At 37.6% G+C, this 21,544-nt stretch overlaps 1 protein-coding gene across 1 annotated transcript in view; it reads right to left on the reverse strand.

Moving 5' to 3' along the window:
- opn4a (opsin 4a (melanopsin)) overlaps positions 1–20,205 on the reverse strand; it is a 47,674-nt gene extending 27,469 nt beyond the window's left edge. The window contains exons 1-2 of the mRNA XM_056470914.1: positions 20,044–20,205; positions 4,623–4,765 (exon numbers count right to left, since the gene is read on the reverse strand). Coding sequence (XP_056326889.1) covers positions 4,623–4,765; positions 20,044–20,205 — 305 coding nt within the window. The remainder of the gene's footprint in view (positions 1–4,622; positions 4,766–20,043) is intronic.
- Positions 20,206–21,544: the final 1,339 nt, after the last annotated feature.

Consider the following 21,544-nt stretch of genomic DNA (forward strand, 5'->3'; position numbering starts at 1 on the left):
TTATATCACGTCTTTGGTAGAAGCCTAAGGAAACCCACGCAGAAGCGGGGAGAACATGCAAACACTGAAATAAGGAGGAGGTGGGGAAGGAGATGGAGGTGGAGGTGGAGGAAGAGGTAGAAGAGGAGGTGGTGGTGGTGGAGGAGGAGAGGAAAGAAAATGAGAGGTGGAGATTTAAAATAATTATTTTGTAATATAACCATTAACCTAATAACTGAGCTGAGCACAAATACATCTGTCTACAGTTCAGCTTCTACAGTTTAGCTTAATTTTTATAATGAATAGTAAAACAGTAAACACACTGTTTACATAATATCTATACTCACTTAGCCTTCACTCACCTGCTCAATGCACAGCAGGTGTTGGAGGAGAAGGAAGAGGAGGAGGACAAGGAGGAGGTGGAAGAGGAGGCAGAGGTAGAAGATGAGGAGGAAAAGGAGGAGGAGTAGCGGAGGAGGTGGTGGAGGATGAGGCGGAGGAGGTGGTGGAGGATGAGGCAGAGGAGGTGGTGGTGGAGTAAGAGGTGGAAAAGGAGGAGGTGGTGGAGAAGGAGGAGGTGGACGAGGAGGAGGTGAATGACAAGATTTAAAATAACTATTGTGCAATATAACCTTTAACCCAGTGGTTCGCAATTGCTGTCCTCAGGCCCCCCTGCCCGGAACATTTTGTATGTCTATCTTATTTGACACAAGGATCTGTTCATTGATCTCTATTAATGAACTGATGATCTGAAGGTGAAGGTGGAGAAGGAGGAGGAGGAGGAGGACAAGGAGGAAGTGCGAGAGGAGGAGGAGGAGGAGAGTGTGGAGAAGGAGGGGGAGGAGGAGGTGATGATGGTGGAGGAGGTGGTGGGAAGAAAGAGGAGGGGGTGGACAAGGAGGTGCAGGAGATTTAAAATAACTATTTTGTAATATAACCTTTAACTTAACCAAGCTATGCACAAATACATCTGATCATAGTTCAGCTTTATTTTTTTATAATGAACAGGAAAACACACTGTTTACTTAATAACCATTCCTCACTCAGCCTGCACTCACCTGCTCAAGAGATGGTGGTGGATGTGGGGAAGGAGGAGGTGGGGAAGGAGGTGGTTGTGGAGGAGGAAGAAGATGTGGAACAGGAGGTGGTGGTGGTGAAGGAGGTGGTGAAGGAGGAGGAGAAGGAGGACAAAGAGGAAGTGGAAAAGGTGAAAAAGAAGAGTGTGAAGAAGGAGGGGGAGGAGAAGGCGAAAGAGGAGGTAATGGTGATGGAGGAGGTGGTGGAGGAGGAAGAGGGGGGGTAGAGAAAGATGGGCAGAAGGAGGTAGACGAGGAGGTGATTTAAAATAACGGTGTAATACAACCATACACTAATAACTGAGCTGAGCACAAATACATCTGACGGTAGTTCAGCTTTCATTTACAATGAACAGTAAAACAGTTAACACACTGTTCCCTTAAAAGAATTTGAAAAATAGGCAAACACAGCAGCACAGATTTACAGTAGGTGATGTGCCTGAATGGTAACGAACTCAACTGATAAAATATAAAGTCCGCCATTCTCCAATTCTCGTATAGCTCTCCCGACAAAAATGCTTGCTGCAAATCAATAGCTTTGCTGTATCGGTCCTGACAGCATTGTGGGTAAAAACATGCAACAAACCCTGTAGATCATAGAAAACAAACACATACGACCCATGCAGTGCACGGATGCGGTCTCACCCAGTCATTGGGTCCCACAGCTTGGCAGGTCTGCCTTGCCTTCTGAAAGCACATGCTCTCATGAATAACTAAGAAGCAGGGTCTTCTCATAGGATATGAAAACTCTGCTATGAATCATAATGAGAAACCGATGAGTCCTCAATTCACTAGCAGAGGCGCACTACGCCACCGAATTTGATCCTGATTTTATACCTGGAAGATGAAATTTGCTGACAAAATCTCAAAATTATCCAGTTTTCCCACAATTAAAGCTAATAGCTAACAAAAAAAAGTAATCCGGGGTGTCTTGAACTTTTAATAACTGAGCTGAGCACAAATACATCTGACTACAGTTCAGCTTCCTTTTTATAATTAACAGTAAAACAGTTAACATACTGTTTAAATATAACTATTACTCACTAAGCCTGCACTCACCTGCTGAATGCACATATGGTGGTGGAGGAGGCACACAAGTAGGAGGTGGAAAAGGAGGAGGTGGAGGAGGAGGAGGTGGAAGATGGGGAAGGAAAGGAGGAAGGTGGAGTAGGAGGTGGTGTAGGCGGAGGGGGAAGAGGAGGAGGTGGAAGAGGAGGAGGTGGATGAGGAGGTGGAAGAGATTTAAAATAACTATTGTGCAATACAACTATTAACCTATGGGTTCTTAATTGCAGTCCTTTGGCCCCCCTGCCCGGAACATTTTGTATGTCTCTCTTAATTGACACAAGAATCAGTTCATGGGTCTCTATTAATGAACTGGTGATTTGAATGAGGTTTGTTAAGTAAGAAAAACAGGTAGGGGGGGTTGGTTTAAAGCGTTGGTAGTGGAGGAGGTGGAAGAGGAGGAGGAGAGGGTGGGGAAGAGGGGAAGGTGGATGTTGCCTGTACACACCTGCTCATTGCAGAAATGGTGGTAGAGGTGGGGGAGGAGGTAGAAGAGGTGGGGAAGAAGGTGGTGGTGGAGGAGGAGGAGGAGGAAGAGGTGGAAAAGGAGGTGGTGGTGGTGGAGGTGGAGAGGAATATTGCCCACGGTGAGAGGCGGTGGGCTGGTGTGGGCTTGCTTATAGCTCCCCAACTTAGAAGCCATGTGTTAGAGTTTTCCCCAGTGAATGAGAGGGTCACCTCCCTGCACCTTTGGGTCAGAGATAAAGCCCTGTGGCTTGTGCCTATGCACCAAACACCAGTGCACTGTACCCGGCCTTCTTGGAGTACTTGGGAGGGGTGCTGGAAGATGCTCAGACTGAGGACTCTGTTGTTCTACTGGGGGACTTCAATACCCACGTGGTTAATGACAGTGATACCTGGAGAGGCATGATTGGGAAGAACGGCCTCCCTGATCTGAGTCCGAGCAATGTTCTTCTGTGCTAATCACATTTTGTCCATAATGAACACCATGTTCGAGCATCAGTGCACATGGCATCAGCACACCCTAGGGCGGAGGTTGATAATCAACTTTGTGGTTGGTCATCTGATCCCTGACCATATGTCTTGGATACTCAGGTAAAGACAGGGCCAGAGCTGTCTCTGATCACCACCTGGTGGTCAGTTGGATCAGGCCAAAACATACTTTAAGGCTCCTCTGGGAACGTCTGGCTGAAACTCAAGTCAGAGGGATTTTAAACTTTCACCTCCGGAAGAGCTTTGACCAGATCCCGGGGGAGGATGAAGACATTGAGACCAAGTGGTCCATGTTCTCCAACTCCACAGTTGACATGGCCGTGAGGAGCTGTGGCTGGAAGATCTGTGGTGAAATCCACAAACTCAGTCTTGGACACTGGAAGTAAGGGATGCTGTCAAGCTGAAGGAGTCCTACAGGGCTTGTTTGGCTTGTAAGACACCCTGGGCAGCTGATGGGTACCGACAGGCCAAGCGAGCTGCAACCTAGGCAGTTGCGGAAGCAAAAACTTGAGAATGGAATAGTTCGGAAAGACCATGGAGGAAGACTACCGGACAGCCCCAAAGAGCGATTTAAGTAGGGGGACTGGAGGGTGTGTACCAGCTGTAGGGGATCACACTCCTCAGCCACCCTGCAATAGTATATGCCAGGATAATGGAGAGAAGGATCTGGCCAATGGTTGAATCTAGGATCCAGGAGGAACAATGCGATTTTCATCCAGGCCTTGGTACACTGGACCAGCTCTATACCCTCACCAGGATGCTCAAGGGTTCATGGGAGTATGCCCAACCAGTCCACGTGTTTCGTGGATTTGGAGAAAACATTCAACCGTGTCATTCTGTGGAAGGTGCTCTGGGAGTATGGGGTCAGAGGCGCTCTGTTAAGGGCTGTCTCATCCCCATACGAACAAAGCAGAAGTTTGGTTCATATTACCAGCAATAAGTCAGACTTGGGGAAGAGTTGAAAGAGAAGGAGATGGTGGAAAATGAGAGGAAGGAGCAGGTGGACATGGAGATCAGGAAATAGGTGGTGGTAGAGGAGGAGGAGGACAAGGAGGAGGTGGAAGAGGAGGAGGAGGTGGAACAGGAGGTGGAGGAGAATTAAAATAACTATTGTGTAATATGACCATTAACCTAAAAATTGAGTTGAGCACAAATACTGTACATCTGACTACAGTTCAGCTTTCTTTTTACAACGAACAGTAAAACAGTTAACACACTTCTCAATGCAGAGATGGTGGTGGATGTGGGGAAGGAGGAGGTGGTGGTGGAGGAGGAGGAAGAGGTTAAAGAGCAGGTGGTGGTGGAGGAGGAGGTGGTGGTGGAGAATGAGGTGGAGGAGGACATGGTGGAGGAGGGGGGTGAAAGAGGAGCTGATGGAGGAGGAGGTGGAGGAGATTTGAAATAACTACCGTGTAATATAACCATTACTCTAATAATTGAGCTGAGCAAAAATACATCTGACTACAGTTCAGTTTTCTTTTATAATGTACAGTAAAACAGTTAACATACTGTTTACAAAATAGCCATTCCACATCAGCCTGTACTCACCTGCTGAATGCATAGATGACCAGGAAGTTGCCCAGCATGCCAGTAATGCCTACGGTGAGGATGACGGCACCAATAGTGTAATGGGCATGATCAGGCACATCCACTGTTGGGAAAGGGTGCACCGACTCTTCCACCATAGCAACCTTGAAGACACAGAAGTACACAGTAATTAATAGCTCAGATGAAAAGCAGCAGTTGCTGTCTTATAATGACCTTTGCATCAAAGAGTGTGCAATCTGTTTAAGAAACACCATTAAGCCTGAACCCAGCTGACACCAATAGGACACGAATTCATTGAATGGGAGGAGAGCAGATATGTAAAAAATACAGACTCACTGTAGATGCTCTTGTATATATAAATAAATGATAAATTAATCTTAAACCAACAATAAAAGCACCAATATATAGGCAAAATTTGGGAAAAAGAAAATAAATTGTACAAAAGAAAAAGTTTTTTGCTGTTTGTTCAAATTACTTAACTAAAACATTAAATTGACAACAACAACAACAAAAAAGACTTAATAAATGATTTATACTGAATGAGACACACTGTATTAAGATTGAAATGTCTGTGCACAGTCAAATCCAATATTTGCAGCTGGTTTTCTGGCAGATTGCAATATCTGAAGGATTTAAACAGACCTAAATGGCAGTGAACTGGCATTTCTTAATGCTTTTCAGATTAGGAGCAGGTCTAAATCAGATTTATCAGTCTGTTGATATAAAAATCAGTGTTTCTGTCTTGGCTGTATTGAGAGACTATAGAGAAGACTATAGAGAGAAAACCATAGATTGAGTTTAAATAGCTGAAAACTTTACAGAATAATGATTAGCTTTTCTCTTACTGTATGTTTCTGACTCCTGATTTCCTGCATGAACAAATACATACTATAGTGTTTTTGAACTGAAATGTGGTACACTGAAAGAAGTATATACTGTACCTGTATAAAACAAGTGTAGATTGTTTTATATGCAGTGGTGTAATGTAACAAATTACAAATACTCAAATTACTGAAAATGAGTAGTTTTTCTCAGGAATTGTCATTTACTAAGTAGTTTTAAAAATGTGTACTTTTACTTTCCAATGAGTATATTTTTAGTGCTGTCTCTGTACTTTTACTCCAGTACTTTCCTTCAACCTGCAGTCACTACTTTATTATTTCCTGTCTATGGGGATTAGAAAAATCAGTCCAATCAAATCACACATAGAAGTAAAGAGGTAAATCGCATCATACTGAACTACCTCAACACATGGGCGATTTATAATTCCAGCAAGTTGTTTGGAAGCATTAAAAGTGTCCAAGAAGATGTCCAAAATCTGTACACGCATTGACCCAGAGACTGTTTAGATGCATATCACTGATGAGAAGATGACTGATGTTTACTGTATGATGACCAAAATGGTCTTAAACACCCAGCAAGCACAAGACGGCAACATGACGTCAGATTGACATTGTACCCTAATGTCGTAGGGATGTTGCATTTTGTTTGGAAATGAAAATCATGTTAACGTCAGAACTCAACATCAGTATAAACATCAATAACAATGTCTAATGATGTTACAGCTTGACATTGTGTAGACATTACCACTATGATCATCCATCAGATGTTGGATTTTGATTGTCATACCTGATAATTAAATGTCAGTATTTGACGTCAATATGACGTTTGTTTAAGATGCTGGCTCGACGTTGGATTTTGGTCACTTTCTAACACCATTCTAAAATCAACCAAATATCAACATCATTTGACGTTGTTTTTGGACTTCAAAATAACGTTGTCCTTAGACGCTGGCTATACATTGAACTTTGGTCACTTGACATCACAACCTAAATCTAACCTGATATTAACGTCTTATGACGTTGTGTGTCTGCTGGGCAATACCTAAATGCACTACAAAATGTTACGTTTACACACATCCACAAATTACATGTAAATGCATCAGCTTTTCACAGCGTAAAACTACTCACTACTCTTGAGTACTTTTGAAAGGGCTAATTTTTACTCATACTTTGAGTTTATTCCCAAGAGATACTTTTACTCTACTTGCACTACATTTTTAGGCAAATAATGGTACTTTTACTTGAGTATGATTTTTTTCAGTAATCTTTCCACCACTGTTTATATGTATTATACAGTTGAAGTCAAAATCAATAGCCCTCCTAAATTTTCTAATCAAGTATTTCCCAAATGATGTTTAACAGAGCAAGGAATTTTCACATTTTTTCCATTTATATTTTTTTCTTCTGGAGAAAGTCTTATTTGTTTGTTTTCGGCTATATATGCCGAAATATTGGGGTGTTTATACCACCCCAATATGACGGTCCATACACTATATATACACATATGTCTGTCCAAACAGCTTGAAAAGTAGATTTTTCACCATAGGTGCCCTTTAAATTGCACTGGAAAAATACCAGGTCAAATATTATTTACTGTCATCATGCCAAAGATAAGAGAAGTCGGTTATTAGAAATTAGTGATTAAAACTATTATGTTTAAAATGTGTTGAAAAAATCTTCTCTTTATTAAACAAAAATTGGGGGAAAATATACAAGGGACTAATAATTAATGAGGCTTAATATTTCCGACTTCAACTGTATATATTTTAGTATAATCGTGAACTGATAAACTAATACATACTTACATTTACATTTACATTTAGTCATTTAGCAGACGCTTTTATCCAAAGCGACTTACAAATGAGGACAAGGGAGCAATTTACACAACTATAAGAGCAGCAGTGAACAAGCGCTATAGACAAGTTTCAGGTGTGTAAAGTCTAAGAAGCAAAACATTAGTAGAAAGAAAATTTTTTTATTTTTTTTATTTTTTTTTTTTTGAGAGAGAGAGAGAGAGAGAGAGAGAGAGAGAGAGAGAGAGAGAGAGAGAGAGAGAGAGAGAGAGAGAGAGAGGGCACAGTTAGTGGTATAGCCAGAGAGGCAGTTAAGATTAGGAAGGAAAGTGGAGACTAAACAGTTGCGTTTTTAGTCGTTTCTTGAAGACAGCAAGTGACTCTGCTGTTCTGATGCAGTTAGGGAGTTCATTCCACCAACTGGGCAGATTGAATGTGAGAGTTCGGGAAAGTGATTTCTTCCCTCTTTGGGATGGAACAACGAGGCGACGTTCATTCACAGAACGCAAGTTTCTGGAGGGCACATATATCTGCAGAAGTGAGAGCAGATACGAAGGAGCACCGCTAGAGGTCACTTTGTAAGCAAACATCAGCGCTTTGAATTTGATGCGGGCAGCAACTGGCAGCCAGTGCAAACGGGTGAGTAGCGGAGTGACATGTGCTCTTTTGGGTTCATCAAAGACCACTCATGCTGCTGCGTTCTGAAGCAGCTGAAGAGGTTTGATAGAACTAGCTGGTAGCCCGGCTAGCAGAGAGTTGCAATAGTCCAGTTTGGAGAGGACAAGAGCTTGAACAATGAGTTGAGCTGTATGTTCAGATAGGAAGGGTCGGACCTTTCTGATGTTGTAGAGTGCGAATCTGCAAGATCGAGCAGTTCTAGAAATGTGGTCAGAGAAGTTCATTGGTCATCAATCGTAACTCCAAGGCTTTTTACCATACTGTAATATACTTTCACAATAAAAGGTAGTGTACTGTAGGGCTGCAGATATCATTTAAGCATCAACATCGCAATGTGCGAATCTGCAGTAGTCACATTGTAGGATCTGCAATGTCAAGTTAGGATTATAATTTACGAGAAAACATGCAAAGTTACAATTCTAATCTAATAACTCGAGAAGTATGTCACTGTAAAAATTCAAGTGGACTTAGGGCACAAGAAATCAGATTTAAAAAAAAAAGATTTTTACTGCTTGTTCAAGTTACTTAATTAAAATGAGCTGAAGCAACACAATTCTTGACATTTTTTTGAGGACAACTTAATTGTTTTATGTTCAATCCGCTTAGCTGACGTAATCCACAACAGGAATAAATTGTGTGGAGCCCTGCAATTTTTTACAGTGAAGTTTGCAGCTTTAACAAAGATTGTGTTTACTTGTTTAATACAATAAATATGCAGTGTTATTTTCTTTCATTTAATCATTTTCTATTCGGCTTAGTCCCTTTAATAATCAGGGGTCGCCACAGCAGAATGAACCGCCAACTTATCCAGTATGTTTTACGCAGCAGATGCTCTTCCAGCCACAACCCAACACTGGGAAACACCCATACACACTCTTTCACACTCATACACTATACGGCCAATTTAGCCCATTCAATTCACCTATAGCGCATGTTTTTGGACTTGTGGGGGAAACTGGAGCACCCGGAGGAAACCATAAATAGTTTTTTATTTAATTTTTATCTTTGTTCTGTGGTTTTCATCTGTGATTTAATTTATTTTATTTTGTATAATTTTGTATATTTAATGCAGATGCACTCCAATACAGATCAATCCAGTCAATATAAAATAACGAATTCTTTTCAAATAGAGTCATCTTGTCATAATAGTCATATGGCAATACATATCACAGAAAAACTATATATGGCAATGACATTTTTTCCAACGTCGTGCATTGTGTATTGTTGTATAATATACCCTATAGTCGTAGAAAGATACAGTATTGGGTAATTTGTTTATAATACTGTAGTTGTTGATTGCTTAGGCAACTTTAGAATTACCGCAGATTAATTCAAATACAGCACTTTACTATAGTATAATTTAAACACACTACAGTATTTTTTCACTTGGGTGAAAAAGAAGAAATGAATTAGAGCAGTCAGTTGAATGATTATCTAGGGAAACTCTTTCATCAATTTGAGAGGTAAATCATTTAACAAAAACTGAAACAGATATTTGGATGAACGAGACCTAAGAAATCCTACTATGGCAAAGGAACTGTTATTGATGGCACAAATTCTCACAACATTTAGCTCAATCAGCTGCTTTCTCGAATCCTGGGATGTTATTGTACGGATTCCTCTAGTGAGATACAATAATAACACAGAACATTAAGTCTGAAAAATGTCCCTTAAAGTTGAGAGAAATGTTTTTGTAATAAAGAAAAATGATCTTTCCTGAAAAAGGACACCTCAGAATTTTAAAATAATGATCATTCTATTAGAAGGTGGAGCACTTAATTGATTTTAGCTCACCAGTTTTCGGTCTTTAAAGTCAGCATGAAACAGAAGCGTCATTAGTCTTTTTTTTACTTCTCAGTTTGGTGCATATCCTATTTAACAATCAATTCTCAGATATTGTAACAAAAAAACTATTTAACAAAATGGAAAAACTCATGTGATGTAATATTTTTGCAGCGTCTGCCTATAACGGATTCATAACAAATCTTCTTTATTGCGTTTGGCACGACATGACACATTAGAGAAACACGAGAGAAAGTTTTTGGCTTTCACATAACAATTCTGATTAAAATGCAAACATTTCTGTTGGCAGACATTTGTTTACCACATTTTCCCGAGGAGAAGCTTTAATGAATAGAGCTTTAAGTGTCAGAGCTCTGAGCTCATGAGACGAATGAACGCAGGGCAAGCACTCCCGGAAAAGTCATTTCAAAGCAGATGAGTGCAACCATGTGGCCACGATGGAGGAAATATGACAAAACACATTCAGTCATTGCCTTTGGTATGTGTCAAACGATGATGTGGAGACAACTCTTTACCAACATACTGTCAAAATCGTTATACTTCTTATGTAAAGCAGAGTCAGCTTTAAAAACACCAGGCTCTTTTTTTATCTGGGTCATATCTTTTTTTGCATAGACGTGGTTGTGGTTTTCGAGGAAGTCACGCAATCTGTCTAATTTGGCTTCTTTTTGGCTGAGAAGATGAGATTGATTTTTTTTTTTTAAGATTTTGTTAGACAGTCTATGACAATAACAAAATGTTTTTGATCTGCACCTTTTAAAGCTGATTTATTTTGATATCCTCTGTACAGATGAAGTCAAAATGATTAGCCCTTCTGTGAATTTTTTCTTTCTTTTTCAAATATTTCCCAAACGACGTTTAACAGCAAGGAATTTTTTACAATATTTCCATTTAATATTTTTTCTTCTGAAGGAATTCTTATTTGTTTGATTTCGGCTAGAATAAAAGCAGTTTTTTTTTTTGTTTTTTTTTTATCCCCCTTAAGCAATATAGATTTTTTTCTATTTGCCTTGTTAACCAAATTAACCATGTTAAGCCTTTAAATTACACTTTAAGCTGAATACTAGTATCTTGAAAAATATCTAGCAAAATATTATGTACGGTCATCATGGCAAAGAATAATGAGTTATTAAAACAAGCATGTTTCGAAATGTGTAGACAAAAATCTTCTCTCCGTTAAACAGAAATTGAAGAAAATTTAACATAAGGGCTAATAATTCTGACTTGAACGATATTTATTTATGTTTTTAGCTGTTTGGTTAATTTTTGATTTTTGGTTTTAGAAGTGGTCATTCTTTCCTTTTTTTAACCGTATCACCACTTAAAAAATGTAAAAGACATGCAAAATATTCATTCATCTTCTTTTCGGCTTAGTCCCTTTATTAATCAGGGGTCGCCACAGCGCAATGAACCACCAACTTGTCCAGCACATATTTTACGCAGCGGATGTCCTTCCAGCTGCAACCCATCACTGAGAAACATCCATACACACTCATTCACCACATACACAACAGCCAATTTAGTTTATCCAATTCACCTGTACCACATGTCTTTGGAATGTGGGGGAAACTGGAGCACACCCACGAGAACACAGGGAGAACATGCAAACTTCACACAGAAATGCCAACTGACCCAGCCAAGGCTCGAACCAGCGACCTTCTTGCTGTGAGGCGATCGTGCTCTCCGCAAGACAGCTCAAACTTGATTCTTTTTCATTTCAATAATTATTATTTTTAATGACCATATTACAGTTTTCTGTAATGATCATGTTTTCTGCAATATTTTAGTTATGTGTTTTCATATTTATGTGCCATACTAAAACTGACTTCAGCTTGTTGAAATGTGACTTGTAATGACTATTGAATAATGTGGTTTCCTTTCTTTCATTTTTTTGTCTTTTTTTGGTGATTATCAGAGTATTGTGATAACCTATAATAAATGAATTATTAATTTATTATTTAATTTGTATAATAAATTTCACTTCAATCCATAAAACTTTAGATCCAACTCTGATTTATACAGCAAATGTTTGATTTGATTAATGATAAATGGTTTCCTGATTTTCACAGTGCGTGCACTATTTAATGGTTTGTTAGCACTTGAACACTAAATAATTGCCTTAGAATAGAATAGAATTCTTCATGGCTTCATTTACAAATTAATGTTTTAAAAGTATTTTAATGTAGGTTAACTAATGATAAAAAGTACCATACTGCAAGATGTATTCAATAAATTCATCAGGGATCACCACAGAGGAATGAACTGGCAACTTATCCAGCATATGTTTTAAACAGCGGATGCCATTCCAGCTGCAAGCCAGTACTGGGAAACATCCATACACACTCACATTCACACAGGCACTCATACACTACGGTCAATTTAGTTTATCCAATTCACCTATAGCACATGTCTTTGGAAATCAGAGCACCCGGAGGAAACCCACGCGAACATGGGGAAAACTTGCAAACTCCACACAGAAATGCCAACTGGCCCAGCCGTCTCTTGCTGTGAGACGACAGTGCTAACCACTGAGCCACCGTGCTGCCCCGTTACTGTAAAATAGAAAACAAAATAAGACAATTTCTTTAGCTTGTTTCTTCAAAGGACGGTGAATAATATTTTCATCAGAATGAGCAACTGATAAAAATCAGCATTGTTTAAATATGGGTTAAAACTTTAGAAACAGCTCATCCAACTTAAATTGAATCAAATCATGTTTCTGATCAGCCTCGACAGATACAGACTATTCGTGTCATCAAAACATTTACTAAATCACGTTCATCTTGATCTCCGCTGGTGAATTTATTTGTTCTGAAGGTTTTTGAAATATACCAGTAGCTGCTGCTGTGTGTTTTCATTCATTACTCTAGAGTTTGGGGTCCAATGAAGATCTAAGCCATGGAAAACTTTGAGGGCTGAGATAAGACCGTCTTATTTCCCTGGAATGAGGAGGATTCGAAGGAAACAGAGACTGTTTGAGTCGCACATCTGTTTCTCACTCTGCGTAATATGACAGCCACTGCGTTACTGGGTTTTGGAGGAATTTTTTTTTTTTAAGTAGTTTCAATAAAAAGCAGCCTCTTCAATTCCATATAGTTATTCCAGAGAATAAAAGGTACCAAATTTAATCCAGTTGATAATGCAGATTGGACAACACACCATAAAAACATTTATTTGGGAAACTGGACACTTTGAATGGTGCCCTTAAGAAAATCTCCTGTCAACTAGCAATATTCAATAAATCCTTTCATTTAATAAATTATTGTTATTATGGCATTTCTTCACAGGAAAGTTCATTGTGGAACCGTCTAAAAACCTTTTGAAACCTTTATTTTATATTTAAGAATGTGTAGTCATAACGTAAATGTATACTCAACACAAATATTCAAAGATGAAAATAAAAATAAAGTGTTGATTTTTTTAACATCATTTTTTACATTCCAGAGGAAAAATTCTGAAGACAAACCCAACAATTCCCAATCCCAAGTCTACCCCTTAGCCCTTCCCCTTACCTTAGAAAATTGGGACACCCCTACCTCTTCACGGGAATGCGCAAACGAGGGGTAGGGGTGTCCCAATTCTCTATAGCTTGAAGGCGTAGGGCTAAGGGGAAGGGGTGAAAACCCCTTCGAATGAAGATTTTTTAGGACCAAACTCAAAACCAAGGGGTAAAAAACAATTTCCCTGAATACACCAGCAACAGTAGCACCCGGAAGTAAGGAGGAAGTTTTTTTTGTCATTATTACACGCTTTTACAACAAGCAAGTACATGTTTTAATATATTCATAAGAGCGTATGTGTTTTACCGTCATGCTTTAAATAAAAAAACGCTAAAATAAGAAACGCTAAATTTCACGATCTATAATCAATCACAATAACTCTTGTACAGCAGTCCCACAACATTCTGACACTCGATGACACTGGAATACCCTGTCAGAAAAGTCTAGTGACCGGGAATGAGCTTTTTACAGTGTCTGCTATAATGTTAATGTTGTTTTTGGTGTGTTTACATAGATGAATATGGACACTGTGTAAATGCACAGTACAGTGATGATCTTATTGTCACATTAGATCGTTATGATAATATATGCCTTCAGTCATTTCTTGAAGATAAATACCAAAAAATAACACAACTGGAATAACTACAGTAGTCGAGATCGTCTGATCTCATATGAAGCATGAGATAGCGATGACATGATGACGTGTGCAGGTGCTGTAGTGCTGTCCCAATTCTTAGGGGTAAATTTTGAAGCCCTTCCCCTTCACACTTAGTTTTAAGGGCTAAGGCGAAGGGGTACAAAAATAGAATTGGAATTGGGTCTTAAATTGTCTCGTCAAATGTCACAGCCATATCAGCCTGCAGCCCAACACTAGTTACTTACTGAAGCTAGAAGGGCTGAGCCTGGTTAGTACCTGGATGGGAGACCACATGGGAAAACGAGGTTGCTGTCGGAAGTGGTGTTAGTGAAGCCAGCAGAGGGCACTCAACCTGCAGTCTGTGTGAGTTCTAATTCCCCAGTAAAGTGAAGGGGACTCTAAACTGTCAGTGAATGCTGTCTTTTGGATGAGACGTTAAACCAAGGTCTTGACTCTCTGTGGTCATTAAAAATCACTTCTCATAAAGAGTAGGGTGTAACCCAGGTGTCCTGGTCAAATTACCTCCATCGGTCTTTACCGATCATGGCCTCACAATCATCCACATCCACCTAAATGGCTCTATCACTGTATCTCCACTCCACCAATAACTCGTGTGTGGTGAGTGCATTGGCTCCATTGTCTTGTGGCTGCTGTCGCATCATCCAGGTGGATGCTGCACACTGGTGGTGGTGTGGAGAGACCCCCCTCATGATTGTAAAGCGATTTGGGTGTATGGCCATACACAATAAATGCGCTATATAAATACACATTACACTACATTACAAATGTCATTAACGGTTAATGTTAAGCTAAAAATAGGATGACACATTAGCAACACTATATATTTAAGAAATTGTATTACACTATCATTTATATGTATAATTTGCATTTATAAAACTAGCTATTATGACATTACAGTATCTTGGATACCGAAGTGTTTCTAAGATCTACTGTATGACTTCAATTTCAAACTACAGTACAGTTAAATATGGTTAAATCAAGGTTATATTATATATATTATTATATGCATATTGCATAACATTATATATATATAATATATTATATGCATAATGCATAACATGCATCACTTCACCTATTTTGTAGTTCAGATAAATTGCATAAGCTGAATTTAAGAGAACTGTACATAACTAGTGACTTATATTGAGTAAATTATTTGAAACTGATCATTAAAACACGATGAACTAGATGATCAATCAATGTTGAATCTGATAATGCTAATGATTAAATCATTAAATCAAAGGCAAAACCTTGAATCCCAAATTTAATAAATATTGATTTCCTTTATATCATTAAAGTTTTAAAAATGTGAAGAAAACAGTCCATTACTGTAACATTACAACTCTAGTTTTAACGACTCTAGTTTTAATGACACTTCATCTGCCTGCAAGTCAACACCAGTATTCTAAACATTTAGATGGACAAGAATCAGATTCAGAATCATCAATAATCTTTTTTTTGTTACGTCATCCTTAAAACGAAAATCTGGAACATACAGTAACTGTGCCCATTTCAGTACTTTGTCCTAAGCTACGAATGTACAGTAATTCAGCGGATGTTCACAGCTGTCCTTCATATCTGGATAAGTTCTCTTGCGCTCCAGATGCTACTGCGCTTGTTTAACTGCATTAGCATGATTACTTAGCTCAGTTAGACAGTAAAGCCGCCTGAGCGCAGTTAAACGCATACACTGCCAATACTACTCTTTCATCTCCAACCGTTTTCCCTTTGCACTACCCACAGCTGTTTACTTCCACTGTGAGCTGTTGGCCCTTTGGGGGTATTTTTTCCCTTTACAAATGATAAAGAATGCTGTGAGTTTTGTCCAGAAGCCCACAATATCAGTGCCAAACAATCAGTTACTTAAAGTGTTTTCTAAAAGGGACAGTTCACCCCAAAATGAAGCTTTGCTGTTAATTGACTGACCTTCAGGCCATCCAAGATGAAGGCGACTTTTCTTTAGTAGAACATTGAAGGAGATTTTTAGCTGAAAATGAGGTCCTTGGACAAAATGCAAGACAGTTTGGAGCTTGAACTGTGCTTGAATGAGTGCACTCAAAACTGTTTACAGAGGATGTGGATTCAAGATTATATGACGTTGTAAACAATGTTCAGTTTTTTTTGTACTGACTGACTGAGTTTCTCTTCATAACACCTCAATGTATCAGCAGGAGTTGAAGGTATTCATTTTCTGTTCCCTGAAATTTTTTGACCATCAAAGTAGCATGAATTGAGGATACGCATCCGTTACCACACTTTCAGTTAAAAAGATCTTGAATGTTCTTTAAAAGAAATATTTTTGTGGTGAACTATAACTTTAAGGCCCGTTGTGGATGATAAACGTAACAACAAGCAAATTAGGGATGTGTATCAGCAATAATATTTCAATATAATATTCCAATACTGTAAGAAAATGTATCTATTGTTTTATTTAGAAAGCTGATTTAATTTAGAAAATCTGTCATAAATTACACATAACAGATTAATGAATCACAATGATTCATTGTTCAGACTCACAGCATATATTTTTTAAGTGACATGATTTTTTTTTGGACTGACAAAAAATGTGTGCACATTCACTTTCAAAATTTATTTTTCTATTTGATGAATGATGCAGTCATTGACAGCCAATCAAAATCGAGTCCACTTTAAACACAACCAAAATGTAAAGCAAAGGATGTCAAAACTGCAGCATATACTTAAGCAATTTGTTTGTGGAATTAACAATATGATATAATGCATTTCTAAGAATGCTAATAAAGTTATCCTTATATTTATCTATGCTCAGAGATCACATTATGTCTACCAGCCTGAGAAAGAGAGCACACTGACAGGTCAATATGCAGGTGTGAACATGAATTTGATTATATCATAATCGCACGATTATGATGCTTTTTTTACCCTAATCCCTCATGGTCAGTGAAGCTGGTTTTCCTATGAGGTCAGTTTGAGACAAAACAATACTAAACAACCCATTAATGTTATTGAGAGACATAAATGTATAAATTTCATTACTATGACTCGGAAATAACAGCATCTTATCAGCTCTGGGTGTCACTGGGTTTCTGGGTCACACTTTATTACAGATGAGTGACAAGCATAAGTGCATTACAAATTCTGAATGGTTCATCACATAATAAATCTCACTTGACCCAAATAAATATCCTCATAAAGAAAATGCTAAAGGCTCAAAGTTACATAAAATCATTTCAAAGTGATTCATTACAGTAACAGCTTTTGGAATCAATTTTAAGGGCTCCTACAGTACTGTACGTTGAACCCAAATACAGGTTCAGGCTCTAAATACAGCACCCCCTTCTGTTCACTTAGCGTTTAGCTTCAACAGAGATTAGGTCAATAACTGCGGAATTAGATTTGCATGAATTATGTAAAATATAATCATTTAAACCCTAGCCTAGGTCATTAAGTAATGATCTCATTTACATCAAGTGTTTCTTGTAAATCATAATTTCCTCTCAGCAAATCTGAGAGGATGAAGATTTATCATTTGTTTATTATTATCATTTCATTACTAAATTAGTTTTCTGGACATCACTCCAAAAAACATCTTACAAGTAATCAAGGCTTAACATCTGATTATATATTTTCTGAAGATTACAGTATACAGTAGAAGATTGTCTAATTAAAGAGACAGTTCAATTAAAATTCTTAATTCTGTCATCATTTACTCTCACCCTCCTCTTTTTATATATACATATTTGAGTTTATTTCTTTCGGTTGAAGACAAAAGAGGATATTTTGAAAAATGCTGTTAAGTGGTGGCCATTGACTTACATGTTTTTTCCTACTATGGAAGTCAGTGGTTACGCCAGTTTCCATTCATTCATTCATTTTCTTTTCGGCTTAGTCCCTTTATTAATCAGTGATCGCCACAGCAGAATGAACCACCAACTTATCCAGCATATGTTTTACGCAACGGATGCCCATTACTGGGAAACACCCATACACTCTTGCATTCACATACATACACTACGACCAATATAGTTTATTCAATTCACGTATAGTGCATGTCTTTGGACTGTGGGGAACTAGAGAACCCAGAGAAAACCCATGCAAACACAAAGAGAACATGCAAACTCTACACAAAAATGTCAACTGACCCAGCCAGGGCTCGAATCAGCAACCTTCTTGCTGTGAGGTGATCGTGCTACCCACTGCGCCACTGTGACACCCCAGTAGTTTCCACTTTTTTAAAAATCTTTGTGGTATTCAACAGAAGGAAAGAAACTCACATTTGTTTGGAGCTTCCTCCAGGAATGTGGTTGAGAAACACTGCTCTAGTCTAACAGTCTACTAGTGCTACTAATGAGAACTAGTTAAATCAACAAAATGCCTATCATTAAAATACAGCGTAACCCTTTTGCTTTTAAATATATAAACTGACCAGTCTTTGTGATGTCTGAGCCAAGACGCTCATTGCAGCAGTCCAGAAGATCTATTCACTTCATTAAATCACAAGTGGAAAAACAACAACACATACATGCAATATGTAAGAGAAATAAATCACCTCAAGACATAATCAATTAGCATAAATATGTAATTCACTTCCCTGCACTGATATGCCTTCATAGGTCCTCTCGGGGCTCAGTGTTTATTACTCATTTCAACAGGGAAAACCCCAAGGACTTAACCTCACGAACGCATCTTCAGGCTCAGACCACAGACACAGCCATATATGGCAAAATTAAATAAGTGATTAACAGCAAAGGACAGTTTCAGTCATCTGTGTTTAAGAGTTTAAATGAGAAAATATGCAATGCACCTGACCTCGCTGTGCTGCATATAGGCAGGCTTTAAACCCGAAGGCTTGAATATGGAAACAATTAAAGCATGACAACTGCCGTGGATCCTATCAGAGCTGACCTACTGGAAAGATATGAATTCACTAATCCTTAAAATCTTTCTCGCAGGAAGCTCTCACTATACTGCCCCAGGCGGATGTAGATCATAGATTAGATGGATGACAAACTGGTGAGGTGCATTTCAACCTGTTGATCAACACTTTTTTTTTATCAGTCACATATTTCAGAAATAAACATCATTTTAAAGCCTAAAACTCTAAATTCATCACGTGAACCCATTTTAAAATTGGACTTTGAAATAACTATGGATTGTATAAAATATCTTAGCAAGCTGGTGTCAAGTTTCAAATGTACAATTTTCTTATTTTATAATCAAATCTTTTTTAACAACCCCACCAAGAAAAAATTTTTGCATTGCATTTCTTAACTCCTAATGATGCTAGTTAACACACTCAATGTAAAAAATATCAGCCTCTTCCAAATGGTTAGTATGTCGGTTTATGGTAAAAGTACAGGAATTAATACATATACTACAAAAAATCTGAAAATAGTGTAAAACCAATTTATTTAAAAAAAATATTCAAAATAAAAACATTTTTGCTACTAAATCACCTTTTCTTTTTAAGTATGCCATAAAATATTTCAAATTCTTATTTAACATTCCACCAATGACTATTTTGTGATAGAAATGATTTTGTCACAGAAACTGAGAGAATTATTTGATGCCTACAGCTATTTTGCAGCTTCAAACATGGAACATAACCTAAACATATGGCTTAGATTTTACAGCAGTTTTACATTTAGCAAGGAAAAATATTTTTACACTTGAAATGCTTTCACTTCTGCAATAATGTTTAAAACGAGAAAAGTATTGTCTGTATATTTCAAACTATGAAATCACGAATTAAACACAGCTAACTTAAATTTAAACTTAAATTAAACTCAAATAATCCAATATTGTTTTAAATTTTTAATTTAATATAGATATAACATTTTAATATAATATAGGATATAGCATCGTGAGAAATACATCTTTAAAAATCGTGTCATGACGAATGTGTGACAAACTCGCACTTCTTAACCCCCTGATAAAACCAAAAAGTTTAAAGAACAGTAAAAAGCCTTTAAATATTTGTATAGCATTTATAAATCTGTTAAAAAGCACAACACAAACATATCAAGAATCTGTAAAAACCCATTAAACCTATTCTGTAAATTTTACTGGAACCAAATCAATTCACACAGCAAGCTAAACATTAAACGTCCACATAATTTCACATCTGTAATGAAAAGATGAGATGAAAAAGCTGAGAGATGTTGGACTCACAGATGTAGTAGTGGTGGTGGTGGGGGGTAAATCCACCAGCCGGTACGCGCTCATCACCGAGTCGTTCCACGCGGACAAGCTTTCCACGATGCGCGTGCAGTTTGGATCCTGTGTCGGACACGAGATGCCCTTCCTCGCCGAGCGCGCGGCTCCGCTCATCATCATCACGAGCGCGCAGCTCACGGACAGCGGCGCACCGGAGGACTTTTGAGCCGGTGAGAGAAGCGTTAAACGCGATTAAAGCGAGTGCTGTTCAGATGTCAGAGTCTGTGCAGTAGTGCTCACTGACACTGTATGTGAACGAGTGGCGATAAAAGTGTGTCAGCGCGCGCAGTTGTAGACCCATGACAGCATATCAACATCAGGCTACACGCACACCCTCACATTTAACATTCACAAAAGACTGTTATGAAACTAGAGTAGCACAGTGACATGACCCTACCTACATACTGTAAGGAGATTACTGTTGAGGTGTGAGAAATAGTTATAAAAGAAATAGAAATAGTTGTCTAAAAGATTATCAAGTCTACACCAAACACCAACTAGTATGAAACCTGTTTCAGTATGGTGTCAAAAAAAAAAACATGAACGATTTGAATTTTGCATTACTTTTGACATATAATACACATTCGCAGTTAAACACCATATTAAAGGGAAGGTAAATAAAATTTTAAGCGTACTTAGGAATTTTTAAAAAGTTGTCAAGAAATACACAAGGAATAAACATTAGATTTACAGTTGAAGTCAGAATTATTAACCGCCCTGAATTATTAGCTCCCCTAGTTATTTATTTCCCCAATTATGTTTAAGCGAGAGAAGATTTTTACAGCACATTCTAAACATAATCGTTTTAATAACTCATTTCTAATAACTGATTTATTTTATCTTTGCCCTGATGACAGTAAATAATATTTGACTAGATATTTTTCAAGACACTTCTATACAGCTTAAAGTAACATTTAAAGGCTTAACTAGGTTAATTAGGTTAACTAGGCAGGTTAGGGTAATTAGGCAAGTTATTGTATAACAATGGTTTGTTCTGTAGACTATCGAAAAATATATATAGCTTAAAGGGGCTAATAATTTTGCCCTTAAAATGGGTTTAAAAAAATTAAAAACTGCTTTTATTCTAGCCAAAATAAAACAAATAAGACTTTCTCCAGAAGAAAAATTATTATCAGACATACTGTGAAAATTTCCTTGCTCTGTTAAACATAATTTGGGAAATATTTAAATAAGAAAAAAAAATTCATAGGGGGCTAATAATTCTGACTTCAACTGTACATGCTATAAAACAAAAGATATTCGATTTATTGTTAAATATTTAAAATATATATACATATTATAAACATATTAGATTTACATATTTTAATATCTAATAACAAATATATATATATATATATATATATATATATATATATATATATATATATATATATATATATATATATATATATATATATATATATATATATATAAACTCATGTGTAATTCAAATTGA

This window comes from Danio aesculapii, chromosome 13 (assembly GCF_903798145.1).
Source record: "Danio aesculapii chromosome 13, fDanAes4.1, whole genome shotgun sequence".
NCBI lineage: Eukaryota > Metazoa > Chordata > Actinopteri > Cypriniformes > Danionidae > Danio > Danio aesculapii.